General features: G+C 47.2%; 3 protein-coding genes and 1 pseudogene across 3 annotated transcripts in view; 1 reads left to right on the top strand and 3 right to left on the bottom strand.

The window, feature by feature from the left end:
* The window catches only part of LOC120317510 (zinc finger protein 501-like), a 661,069-nt gene that overhangs the window by 517,430 nt on the left and 115,829 nt on the right, over window positions 1-27,810 (top strand). The window lies entirely within an intron of this gene.
* On the bottom strand, window positions 587-11,861 carry LOC120317514 (zinc finger protein 665-like). The gene is made up of 2 exons (XM_039364179.1): window positions 11,824-11,861; window positions 587-2,732 (listed from the first exon to the last, which is right to left on the bottom strand). Exon 2 carries the CDS (start codon window positions 2,622-2,624, stop codon window positions 852-854), a length of 1,773 nt encoding a protein of 590 aa, XP_039220113.1. The 5' UTR covers window positions 2,625-2,732; window positions 11,824-11,861; the 3' UTR covers window positions 587-851.
* On the bottom strand, window positions 8,667-20,610 carry LOC120317539 (annotated as a pseudogene).
* LOC120317520 (gastrula zinc finger protein XlCGF26.1-like) overlaps window positions 23,349-27,810 on the bottom strand; it is a 95,914-nt gene continuing 91,452 nt past the window's right edge. Inside the window, exon 2 of the mRNA XM_039364188.1 lies at window positions 23,349-26,807. Within this exon, the coding sequence (XP_039220122.1) occupies window positions 25,217-26,722 (1,506 nt within the window). The 5' untranslated portion in view covers window positions 26,723-26,807 and the 3' untranslated portion in view covers window positions 23,349-25,216. The remainder of the gene's footprint in view (window positions 26,808-27,810) is intronic.

The following is a 27,810-nucleotide window of genomic DNA, read 5'->3' as shown; positions in this document are numbered from 1 at the left end:
CTTCATTCCACTTCAAAAGGAGCAAGGGAGGGGCAGAAAGACCATTAGAAAGTTGGGAAGAGGAGAGGGAGAGAAAGGGATTGGAAGGGGATGAGGGGAAAGGGCAAAGGGGAAGGGAGAAGGAGGGGAAGAGGGAGAGGGACAGCAATAGGAAGGAGAGGGAGGGTGTGGGAGAAATGCAGGGGAAAGGGAGAGGAACAGGGAGGGGCAAGTTAGAACATTAAACCATCATAATAAAAGAAATAGTAAAATGGTTGTGTTCCCAAGGCTGCATATCCTTGAAGGTTTCGGCTGATAATACAGTATACATTCATATGGCGAATGACAATAGCTTAAAACCCACGTTTCAAAATTCCTCCCAACCGCCCAGTTTACAGGGAGCCAATGCAGAGGTGCAAAGGTGTTATGAGAACTCTGAACTGAGAAGGTGGTAAGTTTTTCTCACAGGCTGGGATTCTCCAGTTGGCTCCAGGCTCATCCCTCCCCCCTCCCATCCCCAGAAAGATAATCAAAGGAAAAGAGGAACAGAGTAAAATGGATGCACCACAGAAAAGCCCCCGGGGGGTCCCCCCTCCCGCCAGAAGGGCAGCGTCCCTATAGGGATCTATGGGGAGCTGACACTGCCATTTGTTCTGAAGGATTCAGCACACTCTGGGTGCATTTATAAACTTTCTGCTGAGTGTAAATTTGTAATTTTTATTCAGACCTATTTTGAGTGAACCTTTTCCACGCACCATGAATTTTTAGGGGTTTTCTCCCAGGTGAATTCAGATTCAGGAAGAATTTCTCATTGTATTCAGACACAGTACAGATGTGTGCTTGTTGTGAAGAATTCCCCACACTGAAAGTATTTATATGGTTTTTCCTCGTGTGTGGATTCTTTGATGCTTAGAAAGACTTCCCCTCCCACTGAAGCGCTTTCCACACTCCAGGCATTTATATTTTTTTCCTCCAATGTGAATTCTTTGATGTGTATAAAGGTTTCCCCTCTGACTGAAGCTCTTTCCACATTCAAGGCATTTATATGGCTTTTCTCCAGTGTGGATTCTTTGATGTGTATAAAGTTTTGCCCTCCCACTGAAGCTCTTTCCACATTCCATGCATTTATAGGTTTTCTCTTCTACGCAGATTCTTTGATGTATATAAAAGCTTTCCCTCCGACTGAAGCTCTTTCCACACTGCAGGCACTCATAAGGTTTCTCTCCAGTATGAATTCTTTGATGCAAATAAAGGCTGCTCCTCTGACTGAAGCTCTTTCCACACTCCAGGCATTTATGCGGTTTTTCTCCAGTGTGGCTCCTTTGATGTGCATAAAGGTTCCCCCTCTGACTGAAATTCTTTCCACACTCCAGGCATTTATGCAGTTTTTCTCCTGTGTGGATCCTTTGATGTGCATGAAGGTTTCCCCTCTGCCTGAAGCATTTTCCACACTCCAGACATTTATGTGGTTTCTCTCCAGTGTGAATCTTTTGATGTGCATGAAGGTGTCCTCTCTGACTGAAACTCTTTCCACACTCCAGGCATTTATGCGGTTTCTCTCCTGAGTGGATCCTTTGATGTACATAAAGGTTGCTCCTATGAATGAAACTCTTTCCACACTCCAGGCATTTATGTGTTTTTTCTCCAATGTGAATTCTTTGATGTTTATAAAGATGTCCCATCCGACTGAAGCTCTTTCCACATTCAAGGCATTTATATGGCTTTTCTCCAGTGTGGATCCTTTGATGTGTATAAAGATTTCCCCTCACACTGAAGCTCTTTCCACACTTGAGGCATTTATGTGGTTTCTCTCCAGTGTGGATCCTTTGATGTACATAAAGGCTGCTCCTCTCCCTGAAGCTCTTTCCACACTCCAGGCATATATGCGGTTTCTCTCCTGTGTGGATTTTTAGATGCCTTTCAACATTTGCCTTTCTTTTGAAGGATTTTCCACATACCGGGCACTGATATTTCTCTCCTCCCTCCTGGCTTTTGTTTTGTTTCCTGCGTCTTCCACCTGTCCCGAGGGACCCTCCGCCCTCCAGGCCCGTCTCGGTGTCTCCGCCCGTTTTCTCTCCAGTATGAATCCTTTGATGTCTATAAAGGCCTCTTGTCCGAGTGAAGCTCTTTCTACATTCCAGGCATTTATAAGGTTTCTCTCCAGTGTGGATCCTTTGATGACTATATAGATTTCCTCTCCTGCTGAAACTCTTTCCACACTCCAGGCATTTATGTGGCTTTTCTCCTGAATGGATCCTTTCATGTGTATAAAGGTTTCCCCTCTGACTGAAGCTCTTTCCACACTCCAGGCATTTAAATGGCTTTTCCCCTGAGTGGATTCTTAGATGCATTTTAAGATCTGCATTTCTTTTGAAAGATTTTCCACATTCTGGGCATTTAAATGGTTTTTCTCCTGTGTAGATTATTAGATGCTTTTTAAGATCTCCATTTCTTTTGAAGGATTTTCCACATTCCGAGCACTGATATTTCTCTCCTCCCTCCTGGATTTTCTGGGGATTCCCGGGTCTCCCGCCTCTTCTGAAGGACCCTCCGCCCTCCAGGCCCGTCTCGGGGTCTCCGCCCGTTTCCTGCTCCCCGCTTCTCCCTCCAGGCGGCCTCCTTTCTCCAGGTCCCCTTCGGCTCATCCCTGCCGAGCCTTCCCGCCGTCTCCTCCCGGAGCTGCTCCGCGGGGCCTCCTCTCCTCCCGGGCGGCGCCTCCTTCCTTCCTTCCTCCGCCGGGCTCGCCCGTCCTCCTGCAGGGGCGAAGGGGGGGAGGAGAGGCAAGTCATCGTTTCGTCTCTTCCCCAGAGGGGAGTCCCAGACCCACCCGCCCACCGACCCTCCCGGGGAGGAAGGCCGAAGCCTCCGCCTCTCCTCGGCATTACCCCGACAAGAATGGGACGGACTCGGCCTCCCTCCCAACGCGCGTCCCGCCAGACCAGGCCTCGGCCTCCTTCCCCCTCCCTCCCTCCCTCCGCCAGAGCGCCTCTCGGACTGCCACTCCCAGCATCCCTTGCGCCCTACCCGGCTCCGAGCCCGTCCGCGGACATTTATCCGTTTCCGGAAGTGGAGGCGGGACCTCTCCGAGCGCCCTTTCCTGTAGTAGCTACAGGAACAGAGTACCTGTTCCTCTGGAGGGACCGCCCCGAGGAGTCCCCCTGCCAATCGCCGCTCTGCCCCGAGCGACCAATTGGCGTCCTCCTTCCTCAGCCAGCCAGATGGCGCCTGCGCGGTGCTGTGGGGGATTTCCCTCCCGGGGCGGAGTTGAGGCGGGAGTCCGTCTTCCTCCCACCCGCCGCCCCGCATCCGTCAGGCCGGCCAGGCTCCCCCCGCGGCCCCCAGGCAGCCCCTCCCGCCTCTCAGGGCCGATCCCTGCCCCCCCCGCCTCCCTGCGTCCCCCCCGGAGCCCCTCCTCGCACGGGGGGGAGGGGCGAGGGGGTCCCAGGCCGGGCTGGATTTGGAGGATTTCTGTTCCCGTCTTTTCCGTTTGGAAAGGTTTCTCCCCCCCCCCGTTCTGCCCAGCCAGAGAGGGAGGGGGGAGGGGGGAGGGAGAGGAGGCGGGGCCAGAAACGCCCCCAGGACCATTGAGGGTCCTTGGGGGGCTCTGAGGCTTCTGGACTTCAACTCCCAGAATGCCAAGGTTGGGGACCTCTGACCTCGGGTGCTTCGGCCTGGGCTAGGACGCCCTGTGACCTCTGAGGCTCCTCCCCCTTCCAGGCAGCCTGCCCACCCCCGGACAGCAGGAATGGGAGGGGGCGGGAGGGCGTGGGAGGAGACGCTGCCTTGGCCGGGAAAGAAAGGCCGGGATGCGAGGGGGTCACCTGGAAGACGGAGACCAGCCAAGGTCGCCCAGGGAAAGAGATTGTTCCCAGAACAGCGCAGGCGCAACTGAGGGGGGGACGAAGGACAGGGGGAGACAAGGGGGGGGGGAGAGAATGGACTTTATCTTATGCTTTTGCCTGAGACATTGCAGGGCTCTGTGGCAGGAATAGCCAATACCCCGGAATATAAGCTCTGGATCCAAAGTTCACAGACTTGAACAATGGGCCCTATTCAACCACATGCCATTTAATGTGGAGAAAAGCAAGGTTTTACACCTGGGCAGGATAAACCCGAGGTACCAGTACAGATTAGACGAAACATGGCTCAAAAACTGGAACTGTGAGAGGGACCTTGGACTCTCAGTGGACGATCACTTAAATAGGAGTCAGCCGTGTGTGGCTGCAGCCCAGAAGACCTAATACAATCCTTGATTATATAAACAGAGGAAGAGAATCAAAATCATCCGAAGTATTAGTACCGCTTTATAAAGCCTTAGTAAGGCCACATCTGGAATGCTGCATCCAGCTTTGGTCACCACATTACAAAAAAGATTGCAAAGGAGAGAAACTAAGATAATTAAATGCCTGCAAGCTAAAAGATATGAAGAACGGTTGCAAGAACTGAGCATGGCTCTCTAGTGCAGTGGTTCTCAACCTGTGGGTCGGGACCCCATTTGGGGTCGAATGACCATTTCACGGGGGTCGCCAAACAAGGCTGTCCGCCATTTTTTTCCCCCTTTTCTTTGGCCACGCCCCTGGCACCTAGTGATGTATAAGTGGTTGGGGGTCACCACAACATGGGGAACTGTATTATGGGGTCACAGCATTAGAAAGGTTGAGAACCACTGCTCTAGTGAAAAGAAGGACTAGGGGAGACACGATAGCAATATTCCAGTATTTGAGAGGCTGCCACAAAAAAAAGGGGGGGGGGTGTGTCAACTTATTTTCCAAAAGCACCAGAAGGCAAAACAAGATACAATGGATGAGACCTAATCAAGGAGAGAAGTAACCTGGAATTAAGGAGAAACTTCCTAACAGTGAGAACAATTAACTAGTGGAACAATGTGCCTTCAAAAGTTGTGGGTACATTATTACTGGAGGTTTTAAGAAGAGACCTGACAGCCATTTGTCTGAAATAGTACAGGATCTCCTGCTTGAGCAGGGGGCTGGACTAGATGACCTCTAAGGTATCTTCCAGATCTATTCCGATTAACTGATTGAGTTAGGAGTGGAACTCATTTTTAACCCAAGGACTAATTTGTTTGCAGAAGTTGGTGTAGTTGTTAAGGCCTCAGGGTTGAAAGTGGGGGACCATGAGTTCATGTCCCACCTTGTCCATGAAAGGCAGCTGGGTGACTCTGGGCCAGTTATTCTCAGCCCAACCCACCTCACAGGATTCTTATTGTGGGGAAATTAGGAGGCAGAAATTTTTGCCACCATATTTCTAAAAATACTAAAGGTGGGATATAAAATTAATGTCTTTTGCATATTCTGCTAATACAGCTAAATACAATTAGACTCAGAAGAATTTGCAGAAATACCAAGGTTAACAGTAAGTTTTCAAAAGTCACAACTAATCTTCTATACCCTCCCTTAAAATTAAAAGTGAGATAGCTAATAGTCTCAATACATCCATAAAAAGGAAGTGCTTTGAATGTCTAGGAATTAATATTATTAAAGAATTAATCAACTATTTAATAATAATTTCTTCCCTTATGGAAAAAATAAAAAAGGAAATGAAACGATGAACAAGAAATATTCACAGGTTCATAGAATATATTCTGCCCAAATAAATAGATGTGTTGCTTCATTATTAGCATTCTAAATGTGATATTACCAGTCTTAATATCGTGGTTAGACTACTTTTTAATTTCTGCAAAACAAGTTTTTTTTTTTCTTCTCAAGGCCATTTTTTGAAATGGGAGAACCTGTCTTTTCATCCCTAAACACTTGAATCACTTGCAAACTTCTAAGGAAGTTTCCCATCTGGGAAAGACTAAGGTAACCTATAAATTGGCCCCCTGTGGAATGTTATCTAGATTCCATGTTTTCTGCTGTTCAAGTCTCACATGTAATCAAGGTCTTTTATTGTTTGATCTTTGGCTTACTGAAGTGTCACATATACTAAATATATGAATTCTTCTGTATCCTATAGAAATACTTGATCCCCCTTAATAAATGCTCTTTTCTTTGTCTGAGTTATTTGGAGATTCGTACTTTCGAGTGGGCAAATGAGTCCCTTTGCAAAGGTCAAAATTTGACCTTGATTCAGGGATCAAATTCTTATCAGCTCCAAGCCAAATTTGCAATGCCTGAGTTTGGAGGCTACACACGCCATCACCACAAAGTTGTTCAGAAAGAAATGGAGATTATTCTTATATCAACCTATTTTTTATGGGCAAGCCCACCCAGCCTACCCCCCAGTTTGTACTGCTCCTCATGGTGTTCCTTTCTCCCCAGGGAGCATGACGCCGAGTTTGAGAACCTCTGCCAAAGAGAGCTTTGCATGCTTAAGTTCAGCTTTGAATGTTCCTCTTTGTATTGGCCTCTTAGCCTTCAGCCAGCTTGCCTGTGGCTGGGACACACCCTTGACTGGCAAGATGCAGCTGAGCTGGGATAGGATGGCAAAGGAGGCCTGTCACCTCCTGGGGAATCCTGAGGGCTTTGTGACCTCATCATCCCTGCAGGCCAAACTGTCAGTTATGTCAGTTATCAGAGGGACGGGGGCTCCTAAGTGGGGAGTTGGTGTTCAGAAGGGCCCCTGGACTCTGGCCAGCCTTCCCTCTTCTTCTAACCGACTATCAGGGAGGTAGATGGGGGTGAGGGTGAGAGTTTGGGGTGGGATGAGGGTGAGGATGAAGGTGAGGTTAGTGGAAAGACAGGATAAGGGTGAGAGGGTGGTTGAGAGATCAGCGGGACTGTTAGGGAGGGGAGACAGGAGGGCAATGGGACTGGGGAAGGAGGGGAATAGGCGGGAAGGGGAGAGGAAAGAAGGGGAGGACAAAGTGGACGGAGGGAGGGAAGAACGGAAGGAGGATGGGGAGGGTGAGGGGATGAAGAGTGGGAAGGTTTATAGGGAGAGGAAGGGACTGAGAGGTGGACGGTGGGGAGGAAAAAGGGAAGAAGGGGGAGAGGAGGGGAGGGGTTGGATGGGAATAAGGGGGGGGAGATAAAAGGTTAAGAGAATGAAGACAGTGAAGGTGATGGGAGAGGTTAAAGGAGCAAGGGAGGGGCAGAAAGACCATTAGGAAGTTGGGAAGAGGGAGAGGAAGGGATTGGAAGGGGATGAGGGGAAAGGGCAAAGGGGAAGGGAGAAGGAGGGGAAGAGGGAGAGGGACAGCAATGGGAAGGAGAGGGAGGGTGTGGGAGAAATGCAGGGGAAGGGGAGAGGAACGGGGAGGGGGAAGTTACAACATTAAACCATCATAATAAAAGAAATAGTAAAATGGTTCTGTTCCCAAGTCTGCATGTCCTTGAAGGTTTGGGCTGATAATACAGTATAGTTCACATGGTGAATGACAATAAAGAGTAAATATCCACATCTGTCCCTTATTGGATCCTAATTAACTCTGCCATAAATAGGCTCTTAGAACTAGAGAAACCATTGTGCTTGTCATCTAGGGCTGCCCCGAGCTTGCTGGCTACATTTGGCTGCATATTAGCCACGATTAATCCATTTCTGTTTCTCATGTGGGTTATGATGGAAGTTAGCCCCCCCAGAAGGAAATATTAAAAAGGGCAGAAAAATATATTTTTCCTCAAAAGGACTTTTTAAAACCAAACCTGGCCCCAAATCTATCTCTCTGCCCCAAGCAAGAGCTAGGCCCATACAAATGCAAATGTAAAACCATCAGAAAGTTGGAGCCAGAGCAATCAAGAAGACGAAAGAGAAGATCTGCATACCCCACCCAAACTCTAGGAGTCAGCCCCATCACCTGGGAAGCAGGATATGATAATAGAATTAAACCACAGATATCAAGGCCTAGACAACACTCAGAAACAGCCTCAAGGTTCATGCCACAGGAACAGGAAACTATTCCAAACAAGGCTAGAGGGGGTATAAAAGCCTACTGCCCCATGTGCTCAGCCCTTCTCTCTCCTCTGCACTTTCCTGAAGAACCATCTTTCTGCAATAAACTGTAACCTTCTTCCCAAAGCAGTCACCATGTTTGCTTATTTATTCCCGGCTTGGATGAACCAGGATGAAGACTTTACTTCTATCAGTTATTAAGTGGTTTTTGAGCTGCTTGTAAGGTCTTGTCTCAGTTAGTCCCTCAAGAAAGCAGAACTCTTGAATCAAGAGTCATTTCAAAAGGAACTTTTATTGAGAGATAGATTGCAGAGAAAGCAGGCAGGATCTAAAATTCCCGTGTGAAAACAATAGCTTAAAACCCACGTTTCAAAATCCTTCCCAACTGCTCAGTGTACAGAGAGCCAATGCAGAGGTGCAAAGGTGTTATGAGAACTCCGAACTGAGGAGGTGGTAAGAAGTTCTTCTCAGAGGCTGGGATCCTCCGGAGCTGAGACAAAACAGATGGCCCCAGGCTCATCCCTCCATCCCCAGGAAGATAATCAAAGGAAAAGAGGAACAGAGTAAAATGGATGCACCACAGAAAAGCCCCCGGGGTCCCCCCTCCCGCCAGAAGGGCAGCGTCCCTATAGGGATCTATGGGGAGCTGACACTGCCATTTGTTCTGAAGGATTCAGCACACTCTGGGTGCATTTTTAAACTTTCTGCTGAGTGTAAATTTGTAATTTTTATTGAGACCTATTTTGAGTAAACCTTTTCCACACACCATGAATTTGTAGGGGTTTTCTCCCAGGTGAATTCAGATCAGGAAGAATTTCTCATTGTATCCACACACAGTAAAGATTTGTGCTTGTTGTGAAGAATTCTCCACACTGAAGGTATTTATATGGTTTTTCCTCATGTGTGCATTCTTTGATGTTTAAGAAGACTTCTCCTCCCACTGAAGCTCTTTCCAAACTCCAGGCACTTTTAGGATTTCTCTCCAGTGTGAATACGTTGATGTTTGTAGAGGTTTCCCCTCACACTGAAGCTTTTCCCACATTCAAGGCATTTATATGGCTTTTCTCCAGTGTGGATTCTTTGATGTGTATAAAACTTTTCCCTCCAATTGAAGCTTTTCCCACATTCCATGCATTTATAGGTTTTCTCTTCTAAGCAGATTCTTTGATGTGTATAAAGGCTTTCCCTCCGACTGAAGCTCTTTCCACACTGCAGGCACTCATAAGGTTTCTCTCCAGTATGAATTCTTTGATGTCTATAAAGGTTTCCCCTGTGACTAAAGCTCTTTCCACACTCCAGGCACTTATAGGGTTTCTCTCCCGTGTGAATTCTTTGATGTTGATGTAGAGCTCAACTCACAGTGAAGCTCTTTCCACACTCCAGGCATTTATGCAGTTTCTCTCCTGAGTGGATTCTTTGATGTACATAAAGGTTTCCACTCTGACTAAAGGACTTTCCACACTCCAGGCATTTATACGGTTTCTCTCCTGAGTGGATTCTTTGATGTACATAAAGGTTGCTCCGCAGACTGAAGCTCTTTCCACACTCCAGGCATTTATAAGGTTTCTCTCCAGTGTGGATTGTTTGATGTCTATAAAGGTTTTCCCTCCGACTGAAGCTCTTTCCACACTTGAGGCATTTATGCGGTTTCTCTCCTGAGTGGATCCTTTGATGTACATAAAGGCTGCCCCTCTGACTGAAGCTCTTTCCACACTCCAGGCATTTATGCGGTTTCTCTCCTGAGTGGATCCTTTGATGTGCATAAAGGTGTCCCGTCCGATTGAAGCTTTTTCCACACTCCAGGCATTTATAAGGTTTTTCTCCAGTGTGGCTCCTTTGATGTGTATAAAGGTTGCTCCTCCGAATAAAGCTCCTTCCACACTCCAGGCATTTATGCGGTTTTTCTCCTGTGTGGCTCCTTTGATGTACATAAAGGCTTCCCCTGTGACTAAAGTATTTTCCACACTCCAGACATTTATGTGGTTTCTCTCCAGTGTGGATTCTTTGATGTTGACGTAAGTTTCCACTCTGAGGAAAGCTCTTTCCACATTCTAGGCATTTGTATGGTTTTTCTCCAGTGTGGCTCCTTTGATGTCTATAAAGGTTGCTAATCTGATGGAAGCTCTTTCCACACTCCAGGCATTTATAAGGTTTTTCTCCAGTGTGGCTCCTTTGATGTGTATAAAGGTTGCTCGTCTGAATAAAGCTCCTTCCACACTCCAGGCATTTATGCAGTTTTTCTCCTGTGTGGCTCCTTTGATGTACATAAAGGCTTGCCCTGTGACTGAAGTATTTTCCACATTCCAGACATTTATGTAGGTTCTCTCCAGTGTGGATTCTTTGATGTTGACGTAAGTGTCCACTCTGAGTAAAGCTCTTTCCACATTCTAGGCATTTGTATGGTTTTTCTCCAGTGTGGCTCCTTTGATGTCTATAAAGGTTGCTACTCTGACGGAAGCTCTTTCCACACTCCAGGCATTTATAAGGTTTTTCTCCAGTGTGGCTCCTTTGATGTGTATAAAGGTTGCTCCTCCGAATAAAGCTCCTTCCACACTCCAGGCATTTATGCGGTTTTTCTCCTGTGTGGCTCCTTTGATGTACATAAAGGCTTGCCCTGTGACTGAAGTATTTTCCACACTCCAGACATTTATGTGGTTTCTCTCTAGTGTGGATTCTTTGATGTTGACGTAAGTTTCCACTCTGAGTAAAGCTCTTTCCACATTCTAGGCATTTGTATGGTTTTTCTCCAGTGTGGATCCTTTGATGTCTATAAAGGTGGCTACTCTTACGGAAGCTCTTTCCACACTCCAGGCATTTATAAGGTTTTTCTCCTGAGTGGATCCTTTGATGTCTATAAAGGTTTCCCCTCACATTGAAGTGCTTTCCACACTCCAGGCATTTATTTGGTTTGTCTCCGGAGTGGATCCTTTGATGTACATAAAGGTGTCCCCTGTGATTGAAGCTCCTTCCACACTCCAGGCATTTATGCGGTTTCTCTCCCGAGTGGATCCTTTGATGTGTATAAAGGCTTCCCCTGTGACTGAAGCTCCTTCCACACTCCAGGCATTTATGCGGTTTCTCTCCTGAGTGGATCTTTTGATGTGTACAAAGATTTTCCCTCTGAGTGAAGCTCTTTCCACACTCCAGGCATTTAAAAGGTTTCTCTCCTGAGTGGATTCTTTGATGTCTATAAAGGCTTCCCCTCTGACTGAAGCTTTTTCCACACTCCAGACATTTATGCAGTTTCTCTCCTGAGTGGATTCTTTCATGTGCATAAAGGTTGCTGCTCTGAGTGAAGCGCTTTCCACACTCCAGGCATTTAAAAGGTTTTTCTCCTGAGTGGATCCCTTGATGTTTATAAAGGCTTCCACTCACACTGAAGCTCTTTCCACACTCCAGGCATTTATGCGGTTTCTCTCCTGAGTGGATTCTTAGATGGTTTACAAGATCTGCATTTCTTTTGAAGGATTTTCCACATTCCGGGCACTCATGTTTCTCTCCTCCCTCCTGGATTCTCTGGGGATTCCCGGGTCTTCCGCCTGTCCCGAAGGACCCTCCGCCCTCCAGGCCCGTCTCGGGGTCTCCGCCCGTTTCCTGCTCCCCGCTTCTCCCTCCGGGCGGCCTCCTTTCCCGGAGTCCCCCTCGGCTCATCCCTGCCGGGCCTTCCCCGCCGTCTCCTCCCGGGGCTGCTCCGCGGGGCCTCCTCTCCTCTCGGGCGGCGCCTCCTTCCTTCTCCTTCCTTCCTCCGCCGGGCTCGCCCGTCCTCCTGCAGGGGCGAAGGGGGGGAGGAGAGGCGGGTCACGGCTTCGTCCCTTCCGCGGAGGGGAGTCCCAGGCCCGCCCGGGGAGGAAGGCCGGAGCCTCGGCCTCTCCGTGGGACTTTCCGGGCAGGCCTCCCTCCCAGCGCCCGTCCCGCCAGACCAGGCCTCGGCCTCCCCCTCCCTCCGCCAGAGCGCCTCTCGGACTGCCACTCCCAGCATCCCTTGCGCCCTACCTGGCTCCGAGCCCCTCCGCGGCCGAGTCAATTAAGCGCCTACGCTCTATCCGTTTCCGGAAGTGGAGGCGGGACTTCGCTGCGTGCCCTTTTCCTCTATAAGCTCCGCCTGTTCCTCTGGAGGGGCCGCCCCGAAAAGTCCTCCTGCCATTCGCCTTCCTCACCCGGCCGACCAATCTGGGGCCTCCTTCCTGGAATCAGTTAGGTGGCGCCTGCGCAGTAGCGACGGGCATGCTACACTCGGCGGGGAGTTTGAGGGTTTCCCTTTCACTTTTGGGGTCCGTTCTTCCTCCTCTCCGCCCCCTCTCCCCCAGGCAGGCAGAGGGTGGGGGCGCTGCTGGGGCTGTCACTTCCCCCCTCCCTCCCCATCCGGGGTCTTTCTTCGGCAGGGCGGGGTGAGAGGTGGGTGCTCCGTCCAGGCTCCCCCCGCGGCCCCCAGGCAGCCCCTCCCGCCTCTCAGGGCCGATCCCTGCTCCCCCCCCGCCCCCCTGCGCCCCCCCGGAGCCCCTCCTCGCACGGGGGGAGGGGGCGAGGGGGCCCCAGGCCGGGCTGGATTTGGAGGATTTCTGTTCCCGTCTTTTCCGTTTGGAAAGGCTTCTCCCCCCCCCCGTTCTGCCCAGCCAGAGAGGGAGGGGGAGGGAGAGGAGGCGGGGCCAGAAACGCCCCCAGGACCATTGAGGGTCTCCAGCCTTGGGGGCTTTAAGGCTTCTGGACTTCAACTCCCAGAATTCCTCAGCCAGCCACTCTTGCCAAGGTTGGGGACCTCTGACCTCGGGTGCTTCGGCCTGGGCTAGGACGCCCTGTGACCTCTGAGGCTCCTCCCCCTTCCAGGCAGCCTGCCCACCCCCGGACAGCAGCAATGGGAGGGGGCGGGAGGGCGTGGGGAGAGACGCTGCCTTGGCCGGGAAAGAAAGGCCGGGATGCCAGGGGGTCACCTGGAAGACGGAGACCAGCCAAGGTCGCCCAGGGAAAGAGATTGTTCCCAGAACAGCGCAGGCGCAACTGAGGGATGGACGAAGGACAGGGGGAGACAAGGGGGGGGGCAGAGAGAATGGACTTTATCCTATGCTTTTGCCTGAGACATTGCAGGGCTCTGTGGCAGGAATAGCCAACACCCCGGAAGAGAAGCTCGGGATCCAAAGTTCACAGACTTGAACGATGGGCCCTATCCAACCACATGCCATTTAATGTGCAGAATAAAAACCATGTGAAATAGTAGTACCGCTCTATAAAGCCTTAGTAAGACCACATCTGGAATGCTGCATCCAGCTTTGGTCACCACATTACAAAAAAGATTGCAAAGGAGAGCAACTAAGATAATTAAATGCCTGCAAGCTAAAAGATATGAAGAACGGTTGCAAGAACTGAGCATAGTGAAAAGAAGGACTAGGGGGACATGGTAGCAGTATTCCAGTATTTGAGAGGCTGTCACAAAAAAGGGGGGGTGTCAACTTATTTTCCAAAAGCACCAGAAGGCAAAACAAGATACAATGGATGGGACCTAATCAAGGAGAGAAGTAACCTGGAATTAAGGAGAAACTTCCTAACAGTGAGAACAATTAACTAGTGGAGCAATGTGCCTTCAAAAGTTGTGGGTACATTATTACTGGAGGTTTTAAGAAGAGACCTGACAGCCATTTGTCTGAAATAGTACAGGATCTCCTGCTTGAGCAGGGGGCTGGACTAGATGAGCTCTAAGGTATCTTCCAGATCTATTCCGATTAACTGATTGAGTTAGGAGTGGAACTCATTTTTAACCCAAGGACTAATTTGTGTGCAGAAGTTGGTGTAGTTGTTAAGGCCTCAGGGTTGAAAGTGGGGGACCATGAGTTCATGTCCCACCTTGTCCATGAAAGGCAGCTGGGTGACTCTGGGCCAGTTATTCTCAGCCCAACCCACCTCACAGGATTCTTATTGTGGGGAAATTAGGAGACAGAAGGTGTGTTTGAAATTTTTGCCACCATATTTCTAAAAATAATAAAGGTGGGATATAAAATTAATGTCTTTTGCAAATTCTAATACAGCTAAACACAATTAGACTCAGAAGAATTTGCAGAAATATCAAGATTAACAGTAATTCTTCGCCAAGTCACAACTCATCTTCTATACCCTTAAAATTAAAACTGAGATAGCTAATAGTCTCAATACATCCATAAAAAGGGAGTGCTTTGAATGTCTAGAAATTAATATTATTAAAGAATTAACCAAGTATTTAATAATTTCTTCCCTGTATGGAAAAAATAAAAAAGGAAATGAAAAGATGAAGAAATATTCACAGATTCATAGAATATATTCTGCCCAAATAAATAGATTTGTTGCCTCAAAGTTGAGGCTTCATTATTAGCATTTTAAAGGTGATATTCAAGTGTTTAGGGATGAAAAGACAGGTTCTCCCATTCAAAAAAATGGCCTTGAGAAGAAAAAAAAAAACTCGTTTTGCAGAAATTAAAAGTAGCCTAACCATGATATTAAGCACTCTTAATATTGTGGTTAGGCTACTTTTTAATTTCTGCAAAACAAGTTTTTTTTTCTTCTCAAGGCCATTTTTTTGAATGGGAGAATCTATCTTTTCATCCCTAAACACTTGAATCACTTGCAAGTTCTAAGGAAGTTTCCCATCTGGGAAAGACTATAATGTAACCTATAAATTGGCCCCTGGGCAAATTTATCTAGAATCCACCTTTTCTGCTGTTCAGGTCTCCCATGTAATCAAGGTCTTTTATTGGTTTACTAAAGTGTCACATATACTAAATATATCATTTCTTCTATATCCTATAGAAATACTTGATCCCCTTTAATAAATGCTCTTTCTTTGTCTGAGTTATTTGGAGATTCGTACTTTCGAGTAGGCAAATGAACCCCTTTGCAAAGGTCAACATTTGACCTTGATTCAGGAATCAAATTCTTATCAGCTCCAAGCCAAATTTGCAATGCCCGAGTTTGGAGGCTACACATGCCATCAACACACATTTGTTCAGAAAGAAATGGAGATTATTCTTATATCATGGGCAAACCCACCCAGCCCACCCCCCAGTTTGTACCGCTCCTCATGGTGTTCCTTTCTTCCCAGGGAGCATGACGCCGAGTTCGAGAACCTCTGCCAAAGAGAGCTTTGCATGCTTAATTTCAGCTTTGAATGTTCCTCTTTGTATTGGCCTCTTAGCCTTCAGCCAGCTTGTCCCTGGCTGGGACACACCCTTGACTGGCAAGATGCAGCTGAGCTGGGATAGGATGGCAAAGGAGGCCTGTCATCTCCTGGGGAATCCTGAGGGCTTTGTGACCTCATCATCCCTGCAGACCAAACTGTCAGTTATGTCAGTTATCAGAGGGACGGGGGCTCCTAAGTGGGGAGCTGGTGTTCAGAAGGGCCCCTGGACTCTGGCCAGCCTTCCCTCTTCTTCTAACCGACTATCAGGGAGGTAGATGGGGGTGAGGGTGAGAGTTTGGGGTGGGATGAGGGTGAGGATGAAGGTGAGGTTAGGTAGGGCCTTTCCAAATCATTCGGATTGTGAATCCTGTTACAGTGGAGCTGAGGTTGCCAAAAAGCCTCTGGTGAGCCCATCCAGTGTGTCCCTACGGTCTTTTACAACTTTTTCGCAAATCTGGCTTGAAGCCAGTCAAGGAACCACCTCCCCCTCCCATCCTAGTTAAGGGAGAGGAGAACTATGAGATCAAAAAGATTGTAATACCTAGTAGTCTGGAAAGGCTACCCACTAGCAGACGCTGAATGGACAGCTGTTCCTGATGTTAGAGCAGCGAGGCTAGCTAAGACATTTCATAACAGGCACCCCCAAACACCCCAGTGAGGGGTATGGCCATAGGTGAGTTGTGAGTAATGATGTGTGTGTATGTTTATTGTTGTTCCAGATCTATCCTTCTTCCAGGGCGTCAGTATGTCAAGCCCAATTGGCACTTTCACCTATATTCGCTTACAGCAGTGGTTCTCCACCTGTGGGTCGGGACCCCATTTGGGGTCGAACGACCATTTCACAGGGGTCGCCAAACAAGGCTGTCCACCATTTTTTTCCCCTTTTCTTTGGCCACGCCCCTGGCACCCGGTGATGTATAAGTGCTTGGGAGTCACAACATGGGGAACTGTATTATGGGGTCACGGCATTAGAAAGGTTGTGAACCACTGGCTTACAGCTTGACAAAGAAAAGGGGGAGGGAGAGAGAATGCAAGGGTGTAACATTTTTACAGTTAGCAATAATTTTTAACTTATACATAGTTATTTTGACATCCAATCTTTATAGACAATGTCCTAATCAGTTTTCCCAAATTTTAGTTTCCCGTTAATATTTGAATTTAACACTTATGAATTGTAATTTCCAGATTTTGAGTAACCAAAATTCCCATTATCAAATTCGTTAAACAATCTAATATTCAGGATACACACCTTATCTATTCAAACATACTATTTTACACCACCTTACACCATCTAGTTAGTAATACAGCATAACATATTTATTTTCTATTAATTTCCAAATATCTTAACCTTAGTAATCAGAATTTGTTTTTTCCACATCAGATGCTTCCTCTCTTTTTCTCTTAATGTCTACTATCTCATATTTAGTTAATATAATTTTTAATATGTCAGCTAAATAAAACACGTTGACTCCCATTGTTGTAGGCGCCCTCGAGACAAAGCGACCATCACCACTCCGTGTGTGGCTGCTGATCATGACTGAATACATCACATGCCCTGTTAGGCAGAGGCGCCAACATGGGAGACCTCCTTGGGATGGTGGCCACTTGGAGGGGAGGCCGGGAGGCCCCGGACTTAAGTGGTTCTTCTATTCCTCTTTGGATTTCAGGGCAGGTACACCATAATTAAAATGTGTTATTTGACCGTAAATCCATCAGTCTGGACAGCCATTTGTCTGGAATGGTATAGGATTTCTTGCTTGAGCAATGGGTTGGACTAGGTGACCTCCAAGGGCCCATCCAGCTCTATTCCAATTCTGACTTTGACCAGAACTCTCACTGATCTGCTATCGCCTGTCAATAGGCTACTGGTCATCCCAAAGATGTTTTTTCACGAGGTAACTGGACTTGTTTTTCTTGTTTTTCCTTTGAAGATGTTTCACTTGTCACCCAAGAAGCTTCTTCAGCTCTGACTGGAAGGTGGGCAATGGAAGGATTTATACTCCTTGCAGACAGCTGGTCATTTGTATTCTTTTATAGTGCAAATGGGTGTGGAGCCTTCTTGGAACTGCTGAAAGGACTGTGTTGAAGACTGTAGGTAGATGATGATACCCCTCCCGTCGAGAGAGAGAGCTGTTAAATTTTGACACAGAGGGCCTCTTTGACCCCTTTCAAGTCAGCGATCCTCTCCGTCCAAAATGTGGACTTTGCTGTCTTTAAAAGAATGCCCTTTGTCTTTTCATTGGGGAGAACCACCACTTCATAAATGCATGGCACAACATAGGAGAACAAACCTATCAGGACAAGATTCAGCAGTCCATCTTCATTTAAAAGACACACTCTTTTGAAGACAGCGAAGTCCGTATGTTGGACAGAGGGTTAGGGTACACACCCGTTTGCACTACTCAAGTGATCCTGAGGACACAAATAAATCTCCAAGTGGCCTCAGCAACTCTCTAAAAGAATGCAAATGATCAGCTGCCTGTAAGGAATATATATCCTTCTCCACCATCCAGTCAGAACTGAAGAAGCTTCTTGGATGAGAAGCGAAAAGCCTTCAAAGAAACAAGAATGTCCAGTTGCCCCTTGAAAAAAACAGCTTGGATTCTTAGTTTGTTTTTGAGACTGCCATTTATTCTGAAATATCTAGCACACTCTGTGCATTTATAAACTTTATTCTCTGTGTAACGTTTATAATTTTTACTGAGACCTATTTTGACTGAAACTTTTCCCACGCGTCATAATTTATTAAGTATTTTCTCTCCCAGTGAAGCTGTTTCCACACTCCAGGCAATCATAGGATTTTTTTCTTGCGTGAATCCCTTGATGTTGACGAAGGTGTAAAACCCTTTCTACACTCAAGGCGTTTATATGGATTTTCTTCTGTGTGGATTCTTTGATGCCTAGAAAGACTTCTGCTCTCGCAGAAACTCTTTTCACACTCCAGGCATTTATATGGTTTCTCTCCTGTGTGTCTTCTTTGATGTGCATAAAGGGGTCCCCTCGCACTGAAGCTCTTTCCACATTCCAGGCATTTATATGGTTTTTCTCTAGAGTGCATCCTTTCATGTTTATAAAGGCTTTCCCCCTGACTAAAGCTCTCTCCACAGTCAGAGCACTTATAGGGTTTCTCTCCAGTGTGAATTATTTGATGATTATAAAGGTATCCCCTCCGAATGAAGCTCTCTCCACACTCCAGGCACTTATAGGGTTTCTCTCCAGTGTGAATACTTTGATGATTATAAAGGTTTCCCCTTTGAGTGAAGCTCTTTCCACACTCCAGGCATTTATAGGGTTTCTTTCCAGTGTGAATTCTTTGATGATCATAAAGGTTTTCCCTCTGAGTGAAGCTTTTTCCACACTCCGGGCACTTATAGGGTTTCTCTCCAGTGTGAATTCTTTGATGTCTATAAAGGTTTCCCCTCAGAGTGAAGCTCTTTCCACAGTCTGGACACTCATAGGGCTTCTCTCCAGTGTGAATTCTTTGATGAGTATAAAGAGTTCTTTTCAGACTGAAACTCTTTCCACACTCCAGGCATTTATGCGGTTTCTCTCCAGTGTGAATTCTTTGATGATCATTAAGGTTTCCCCTCTGAGTGAAGCTCTTTCCACACTCCGGGCACTTATAGGGTTTCTCTCCAGTGTGAATTCTTTGATGATCATAAAGGTATACCCTCCGACTGAAGCTCTTTCCACACTCCAGGCATTTATGCAGCTTCTCTCCAGTGTGAATAATTTGATGATTATAAAGGCTTTCCCTATGAGTGAAGCTCTTTCCACACTCCAAGCACTTATAGGGTTTCTCTCCAGTGTGAATTCTTTGATGTCTATAAAGGTTTCCCCTCAGATTGAAGCTCTTTCCACACTCCGGGCACTTATAGGGTCTCTCTCCAGTGTGAATTCTTTGATGTCTATAAAGAGTACTTTTCACACTGAAACACTTTCCACACTTCAGGCATTTATGGGGTTTGTCTCCCGTGTGAATTCTTTGATGATTATAAAGGTTTCCCCTCAGACTGAAGCTCTTTCCACACTGCAGGCACCCATAAGGTTTCTCTCCAGTGTGAATTCTTTGATGATCATAAAGGTACACCCTCCGACTGAAGCTCTTTCCACACTCCAGGCATTTATGCAGTTTTTCTCCTGTGTGGATCCTTTGATGTAGATAAAGGCTGCTCCTCTGACTGAAGCTCTTTCCACACTCCAGGCATGTATAAGGTTTTTCTCCTGTGTGGCTCTTTTGATGTACATAAAGGCTGTTTCTCGAACTGAAACTCTTTCCACACTCCAGGCATTTATGCAGTTTTTCTCCTGTGTGGCTCCTTTGATGTGCATAAAGGTTCCCCCTCTGACTGAAGCATTTTCCACACTCCAGACATTTATGTGGTTTCTCTCCAGTGTGGATTTTTAGATGCCTTTCAAGATCTGCATTTCTTTTGAAGGATTTTCCACATTCCGAGCACTGATATTTCTCTCCTTCCTCTTGGATTCTGTTGCGTTTCCTGAGTCTTCCGCCTGTCCCGAAGGACCCTCCGCCCTCCAGGCCCGTCTCGGGGTCTCCGCCCGTTTCCTGCTCCCCGCTTCTCGCTCCAGGCGGCCTCCTTTCCCGGAGTCCCCTTCGGCTCATCCCTGCCGGGCCTTCCCCGCCGTCTCCTCCCGGGGCTGCTCCGCGGGGCCTCCTCTCCTCTCGGGCGGCGCCTCCTTCCTTCCTTCCTCCGCCGGGCTCGCCCGTCCTCCTGCAGGGGCGAAGGGGGGGAGGAGAGGCGGGTCACGGCTTCGTCCCTTCCCCGGAGGGGAGTCCCAGGCCCGCCCGGGGAGGAAGGCCGAAGCCTCGGCCTCTCACGGACCCGGCCTCCCTCCCAGCGTCGCCCACCCAGACCAGCCTGGGGCTCCCCGTCCCGCCTCCCGCGCCTCCCAGCATCCCCCGCGGCTCACCTGCCTCCGTGCACTTCGACCCGGGACGCTCCTTCCGCTGCCTGTCCGCTGCCGGAAGCGGGGGCGGCACTTCCGTCCGTTCGGCCAGCCTCCTGCCTTCTCTGATTGGTGCTCCGGCCCTGCCTGTCTGCCGAGGCGCCTCGGAAGGAGGCGAGCCAGGCCGGGCCTCCTGCTGCGGCTGAGGCGGGCGGGATCCCCGCGGGGGGAAAGTGGCCGCGGGAGGCCGGGCGGAAGGCAGTCAGGCAGGCCCGTCCGTCCCTCCCTCCCTCCCCGGGGCTCCTCCTGGCAGACGGAGCGGCTCGCCCGGAGCTCCGCACGGACCCGACGCGGAGCCGCTGCTGGCCGAGGAACCTCCGGCCCCTTCCTCGGAGGCCCCGGTTGGAGCCTTGGGGGGCTGGGGGCGCGGGGTCTGCTCGGCGCGGGGAGCCGCCTCCCTTTGTGGGAATCGCCTGGCGAAGAAACAGCACAACGTCGCCTTTTCCTGACCGGCGTTTTCCGATGTTACAAATCTATTCTTGTAAAATGTTGAAGTCCGTTTAAAAAAATATGTATAACCATCTTTTAATCTGTTAATAAATGTTCTTAAATCTGCATTGTTGTACTTTTATTTCCGCTGGTGGTGGATTAGATTTATCAATTCCTGTATCCATTACCATAGTAGAATCACCTGCCATTATCACGTAGCCTTTTTTATTTCTTCCGTTTCTCTATATACCCTATTATAAAACTCTCCTTGATTTGTATTAATAATGAGAATAATAAAGTTGGAAGGGACCTTGGAGGTCATCTAGGCCAACCCCTTTCAGACAAATGGCTGTCCAGTCTCTTCATAATAATATAATAATAAAAAAGTTGGAAGGGACCTTGGAGGTCATCTAGTCCAACCCCCTGCTCAGGCAGGAAACCCTAAACCATTTCAGACAAATGGCTGTCCAGTCTCTTCTTAAAAACGTCCAATGTTGGAGCATTCACAGCTTCTGGAGGCAGCTTGTTCCACTGGTTAATTGTTCTCACTGTCAGGAAGTTTCTCCTTAGTTCTAGGTTGCTTCTCTCCTTGATTAGTTTCCATCCGTTCCTTCTTGTCCTGCCTTCACGCACCTTGGAAAATAGTTTGACTCCTTCTCCATAAGTCAAGCCTTGAATTACAAGAAATCTTCCCATATCATCCCTTTTTATGGCTTTTATCTTACATTCACCTCTTTTAGCTACCATGGTTGCTACCCCTCTTTAATGTACCAAATGCCTTTTCATATACATCAGCCCAAAATAAGTTCATTCACCCCTTCTTTCTTTTGATGTGCTTCTTGTAAAAATACAGTATCTATTTTCTCTTTGTTAATTGATCTTTCAGTTCTTGCTTGTTTATATTTTTCCCCTGAAGGGATTTTATGCTGCTTAAGGTTGATATTAGTAATATTGATATTAGTAGTGATACTTTGTAATCATTATATGTGAAAACAGGTTTGTAGGTGCTTTCTATTGGGAAATTAGTTATATAAAAGCAAATGTTTCATGCTTTAGGTACAGGTGATTGCTTACATGAAAAGAGCACAGTAAGGGGAGGGAAAAAGGAGTTATGGATGAAGCCTGGGTTGCTGTGTATGAGTCATCATCTTGGAATTGTTTTTTTGTGCCATCTTAGGCCTGGTACCAAGACTTGATCTTTTTGTTCTGGAAAGGTATAAAAGGTGGAAGACATCTTTCCTGCTTGTTGCCTTCATCTCTCTACCAGCCGCGAAGAGAGATGGGGTCACCCGACCCTATTTTGATCAAAATAAAAGTTGTTTGCTTGCTGAAACCTCGGCTCAGGAGTTTCTTTGGCTCTTTTAAACTCCTGAGTAATGCTGGGACGAAAGCTAAAAACCCCAAGCCATGTACATTCCATGTCGCTACCTTCGGTGATTTCCCCATCTATTCCTTAAATTACATATGCCCTTTGCTCTCCATATGTGCTCTAACATAAATCTTAGAAAACTAAAACTGAAAAGTAAGCATATTGTCCCAAAACATAAATAACCTCTTACCCACCCATACACATATACATTGTCCCCCTTCTTCAGGAGATTTTCCTCCTATCTGCCTCTTCGGGCTTCCGGGGGGGGGGGGAAGAGGAGCTATCCCTGCACGGACTTTGGTCGCCCACTCCACCTCCCTTGACCTTCTTTACCCTTAATTTCTACACCCAAACATGTATTGTAAAATTACAAATACTTATATACTATATCTCTACAACGAACTTGTAACTCCTGTTGCTTCATCCAGCTTCCCTTTCTCCTGTAGATCTTCTTTATTGATGATTCCGTGCTCCCTTAATTTCTCCATCGCCTCCTCTTTGTTTCCACTCTGTAAAACCTTCCACTGTAAGAAAATCTCAAAACAACCAGATATCCCTAGCTGTAGTTAATGTTATTTTTCTTCAAAGTTTGACAAACTTAATAATAATAATAAAGTTGTTAACTGGTTGGCAAACAGTTCGTCTATTTCTTCTGATTGGTTGGGTGGCCTGTAATATACACCTATGGCAATGTCACTTTTTTTCTCTTTTATATTGACCCATATACATTCTGGAGAGATTTTATCTTTGATTATGTGCATTTCTGTAAATATGGAGTGTTCTCTTTATACATAGTGCAACCCCTCCCTCCATTGTAGACCTGTTTCTTTTGAACAATTTGTATCCATCCATCAGTCCTTTCCATTCATAGGTTGACTCTTCTGACTCTTTTTTTATTTAAAGTTTTATTGATTTTCTGATTTTACATTTAAGTATTTCCAAAGCAACATGGCGGCTGGGTTAACCGATAACTCAATAGCATACAAATATTTTTAAAGCAAATCTCAAAGTACCACATTACATATTTCCTCTCTTTTTCCCGTTAACATTTAGTGTCTCATATTTAAACTAATACAATTCTTATTATATCAATTGAATAAAAATAACATTTTACAGTTATCAATAATTTTTAACTTATACATATCGTAGTTATTTTAACATCCAATCTTTATAGACAATGTCCTAATCTTATCTATTCAAACATATACTATTTTACACCATCTTACATCATCTAGTTAGTAATACAGCATAACATACTTATTTTCTATTAATTTCCAAATATCTTAACCTTAGTAATCAGAATTTCTCTTTTTTCCACATCAGATGCTTCCTCTCTTTTTCTCTTAATGTCTACTATCTCATATTTAGTTAATACAATTTTTAATTATTGTTGTTGTTGTTAATTGCGAAGTCGTGTCCGACCCATCACGACCCCGTAGACAACGTTGCTCCAGATCTTCCTGTCCTCTACTATCTTCTGGAGTCCATTTAAGTTCACACCTATTGCTTCAGTGACTCCATCCAGCCATCTCATTCTGTCGTCCCCTTCTTCTATTGCCCTCAATCTTTCCCAGCATCAGGCTCTTCTCCAGTGAGTCCTTCCTTCTCATTAGGTGGCCAAAGTACTTGAGTTTCAACTTCAGGATCTGGCCTTCTAAAGAGCAGTCGGGGTTGATCTCTTCTAGGACTGACCGGTTTGAACGCCTTGCAGTTCAAGGGACTCGCAGGAGTCTTTAGCTGACATTTTTAATATGTCAGCTAAATAACACGTTGACTACCATTGTTCTAGGCACCCACGAGAGAAAGCGACCATCAACACCCCATGTGTGGCTGCCGATCATGAGTGAATACCACCGTGTCACAGGCCCTGTTAGGCAGAGGCGCCAACATGGGAGACCTCCTTGGGATGGTGAACACTTGGAGGGGAGGCTGGGAGGCCCCGGACTTAAGTGGTTCTTCTATTCCTCTTTGGATTTCAGGGTAGATACACCATAATTAAAATGTGTTATTTGACCGTAAATCCATCAGTCTGGACAGTCATTTGTCTGGAATGGCATAGGATTTCTTGCTTGAGCAATGGGTTGGACTAGGTGACCTCCAAGATGGGCCATCCAGCTCTATTCCAATTCTGACTTTGACCAGAAATCATTCACTGATCTGCTATCGCATGTCAACAGGCTAGTGGTCATCCCAAAGATGTTTTTTCATGAGGCAACTGGACTTGTTTTTCCTTTGAAGATGTTTCACTTCTCACCCAAGATGCTTCTTCAGCTCTGACTGGAAGGCGGGCAATGGAAGGATTGATATTTTTTGAAGACAGCTGGTCATTTGTATTCTTTTATAGTGCAAATGGATATTGAGCCTTCTTGGAACTGCTGAAAGGACTGTGTTGAAGACTGTAGGTAGATGATGATAACCCTCTCGTCGAGAGAGAGAGCTGTTAAATTTTGACACAGCGGTCCTCTCTGTCCAAAATGTGGACTTTGCTGTCTTTAAAAGAATGACCTTTGTCTTTTCATTGGGGAGAACAACCACTTCATAAATGCACGGCACAACATAGGAGAACAAACCTATCAGGACAAGATTCAGCAGTCCATCTAAATTTAAAAGACACACTCTTTTGAAGACAGCGAAGTCCATATGTTGGACAGAGGGTTAGGGTACACACCCGTTTGCACTACTCAAGAGATCCTGAGAACACAAATAAACCTCCAAGTGGCCTCACCGACTCTCTAAAAGAATGCAAATGATCAGCTGTCTGTAAGGAATATATATCCTTCTCCACCATCCAGTCAGAGCTGAAGAAGCTTCTTGGATGAGAAGCGAAAAGCCTTCAAAGAAACAAGAAAGTCCAATTGCCCCTTGAAAAAAAACAGCTTGGATTCTTAGTTCGTTTTTGAGACTGCCATTTATTCTGAAAAATCTAGCACACTCTGTGCATTTATAAACTTTATTCTCTGTGTAAAGTGTATAATTTTTACTGAGACCTATTTTGACTGAAACTTTTCCCACACGTCATAATTTATTAAGTATTTTCTCTCCCAGTGAAGCTGTTTCCACACTCCAGGCAATTATAGAATTTTTTTCTTGCATGAATCTCTTGATGTTGACGGAGGTGTAAAACACTTTCTACACTCAAGGCGTTTATATGGATTTTTTTCTGTGTGGATTCTTTGATGCCTAGAAAGACTTCTGCTCTCGCAGAAACTCTTTTCACACTCCAGGCATTTATATGGTTTCTCTCCTGTGTGTCTTCTTTGATGTGCATAAAGGGGTCCCCTCGCACTGAAGCTCTTTCCACATTCCAGGCATTTATATGGTTTTTCTGTATGGATCCTCTCATGTTTATAAAGGCTTTCCGTCTGACTAAAGCTCTCTCCACAGTCAGGGCACTTATAGGGTTTCTCTCCAGTGTGAATTATTTGATGATTATAAAGGTATCCCCTTCGAATGAAGCTCTCTCCACACTCCAGGCACTTTTAGCGTTTCTCTCCAGTGTGAATACTTTGATGATTATAAAAGTTTCCCCTCTGAGTGAAGCTCTTTCCACACTCCAGGCATTTATAGGGTTTCTTTCCAGTGTGAATTCTTTGATGTCTATAAAGGTTTCCCCGCAGAGTGAAGCTCTTTCCACACTCTGGACACTTATAGGGTTTCTCTCCCGTGTGGATCCTTTGATGTCTATAAAGGATTCCCCTCAGACTGAAGCTCTTTCCACACTCCAGGCATTTATGTGGTTTCTCTCCAGTGTGAATTCTTTGATGATCATTAAGGTTTCCCCTCTGAGTGAAGCTCTTTCCACACTGCAGGCACTCATAAGGTTTTTCTCCAGTGTGCATTCTTTGATGTCTATAAAGGTGTCCCCGCAGACTGAAGCTTTTTCCACACTCTGGACACTCATAGGGTCTCTCTCCAGTGTGAATTCTTTGATGAGTATAAAGCGTTCTTTTCAGAGTGAAGCTCTTTCCACACTCCAGGCATTTATGCGGTTTCTCTCCAGTGTGAATTCTTTGATGATCATTAAGGTTTCTCCTCAGACTGAAGTTCTTTCCACACTGCAGGCACTCGTAAGGTTTCTCTCCAGTGTGAATTCTTTGATGATCATAAAGGTATACCCTCCGACTGAAGCTCTTTCCACACTCCAGGCATTTATGCGGTTTCTCTCCAGTGTGAATAATTTGATGATTATAAAGGCTTTCCCTATGAGTGAAGCTCTTTCCACACTCCGGGCACTTATAGGGTTTCTCTCCAGTGTGAATTCTTTGATGTCTATAAAGGTTTCCCCTCAGAGTGAAGCTCCTTCCACACTCTGGACACTCATAGGGCTTCTCTCCAGTGTGAATTCTTTGATGATGATAAAGAGTTCTTTTCAGACTGAAACTCTTTCCACACTTCAGGCATTTATGGGGTTTGTCTCCCGTGTGAATTCTTTGATGATTATAAAGGTTCCCCCTCAGACTGAAGTTCTTTCCACACTGCAGGCACCCATAAGGTTTTTCTCCAGTGTGGCTCCTTTGATGTGCATAAAGGCTGCTTCTATGACTGAAACTCTTTCCACACTCCAGGCATTTATGCAGTTTTTCCCCTGTGTGGTTCCTTTGATGTGCATAAAGGTTTCCTCTCTGAGTGAAGCATTTTCCACACTCCAGACAGTTATGTGGTTTCTCTCCAGTGTGGATTTTTAGATGCCTTTCAAGATCTGCATTTCTTTTGAAGGATTTTCCACATTCCGGGCATTTAAATGGTTTTTCTCCTGTGTAGATTATTAGATGCTTTTTAAGATCTGCTTTTCTTTTGAAGGATTTTCCACATTCTGGGCATTCATATTTCTCTCCTTCCTCTTGGATTCTGTTGCGTTTCCTGAGTCTTCCGCCTGTCCCGAAGGACCCTCCGCCCTCCAGGCCCGTCTCGGGGTCTCCGCCCGTTTCCTGCTCCCCGCTTCTCGCTCCAGGCGGCCTCCTTTCCCGGAGTCCCCTTCGGCTCATCCCTGCCGGGCCTTCCCCGCCGTCTCCTCCCGGGGCTGCTCCGCGGGGCCTCCTCTCCTCTCGGGCGGCGCCTCCTTCCTTCCTTCCTTCCTTCCTTCCTTCCTTCCTTCCTCCGCCGGGCTCGCCCGTCCTCCTGCAGGGGCGAAGGGGGGGAGCAGAGGCGGGTCACGGCTTCGTCCCTTCCCCGGAGGGGAGTCCCAGGCCCGCCCGGGGAGGAAGGCCGAAGCCTCGGCCTCTCACGGACCCGGCCTCCCTCCCAGCGTCGCCCACCCAGACCAGCCTGGGGCTCCCCGTCCCGCCTCCCGCGCCTCCCAGCATCCCCCGCGGCTCACCTGCCTCCGTGCACTTCGACCCGGGACGCTCCGTCCGCTGCCTGTCCGCTGCCGGAAGCGGGGGCGGCACTTCCGTCCGTTCTGCGCGCCTCCTGCCTTCTCTGATTGGTGCTCCGGCCCTGCCTGTCTGCCGAGGCGCCTCGGAAGGAGGCGAGCCAGGCCGGGCCTCCTGTTCCGGCTGAGGCGGGCGGGATCCCCGCGGGGGGAAAGTGGCCTCGGCAGCCTCGGGCGGGGAGGCCGGGCGGAAGGCAGGCAGGCAGGCGGGCCCGTCCCTCCCTCCCTCCCTCCCCGGGGCTCCTCCAGGCAGACGGAGCGGGGAGACCGGAGCTCCGCTCGGACCCGACGCCGAGGCGGTCCGCGCAGGGAGGCCGGCTCTGCCCGCGGAGCCCCGGGCTCCTTCCTCGGAGGCCCCGGTTGGAGCCTGGGGAGGAGGGCGCGGCGTCTGCTCGGCGCGGGGAGCCGCCTCCCTTTGTGGGAATCGCCTGGCGAAGAAACAGCACAACGTCGCCTTTTCCTGACCCGCGTTTTCCGATGTTACAAATCTATTCTTGTAAAATGTTGATGTCTATTAAAATATATATATTTTATAAAACCCTTTTGATTGCAATGTCATTCTCTCCAAAGATCTTTTAATCTGTTAATAAATGTTCTTAAATCTGTATTGTTGTACTTTTATTTCCGCTGGTGGTGGATTAGATTTATCAATTCCTGTATCCATTACCATAGTAGAATCACCTGCCATTATCACGTAGCCTT

The sequence above is a fragment of the Crotalus tigris genome, unplaced genomic scaffold (genome assembly GCF_016545835.1).
Source record: "Crotalus tigris isolate CLP2741 ecotype Arizona unplaced genomic scaffold, ASM1654583v1 scf7180000019692.1526454, whole genome shotgun sequence".
NCBI classification, from domain to species: domain Eukaryota; kingdom Metazoa; phylum Chordata; class Lepidosauria; order Squamata; family Viperidae; genus Crotalus; species Crotalus tigris.
Note: the sequence above shows the minus strand (reverse complement) of the source record. Positions and strands in the feature narration are given on the sequence as shown.

Bases quoted from the DNA above. Each gene is read 5' to 3' on its own strand.
- LOC120317514 (XM_039364179.1), bottom strand. From the start codon at position 2,624: ATGAGCCGAAGGGGACCTGGAGAAAGGAGGCCGCCTGGAGGGAGAAGC.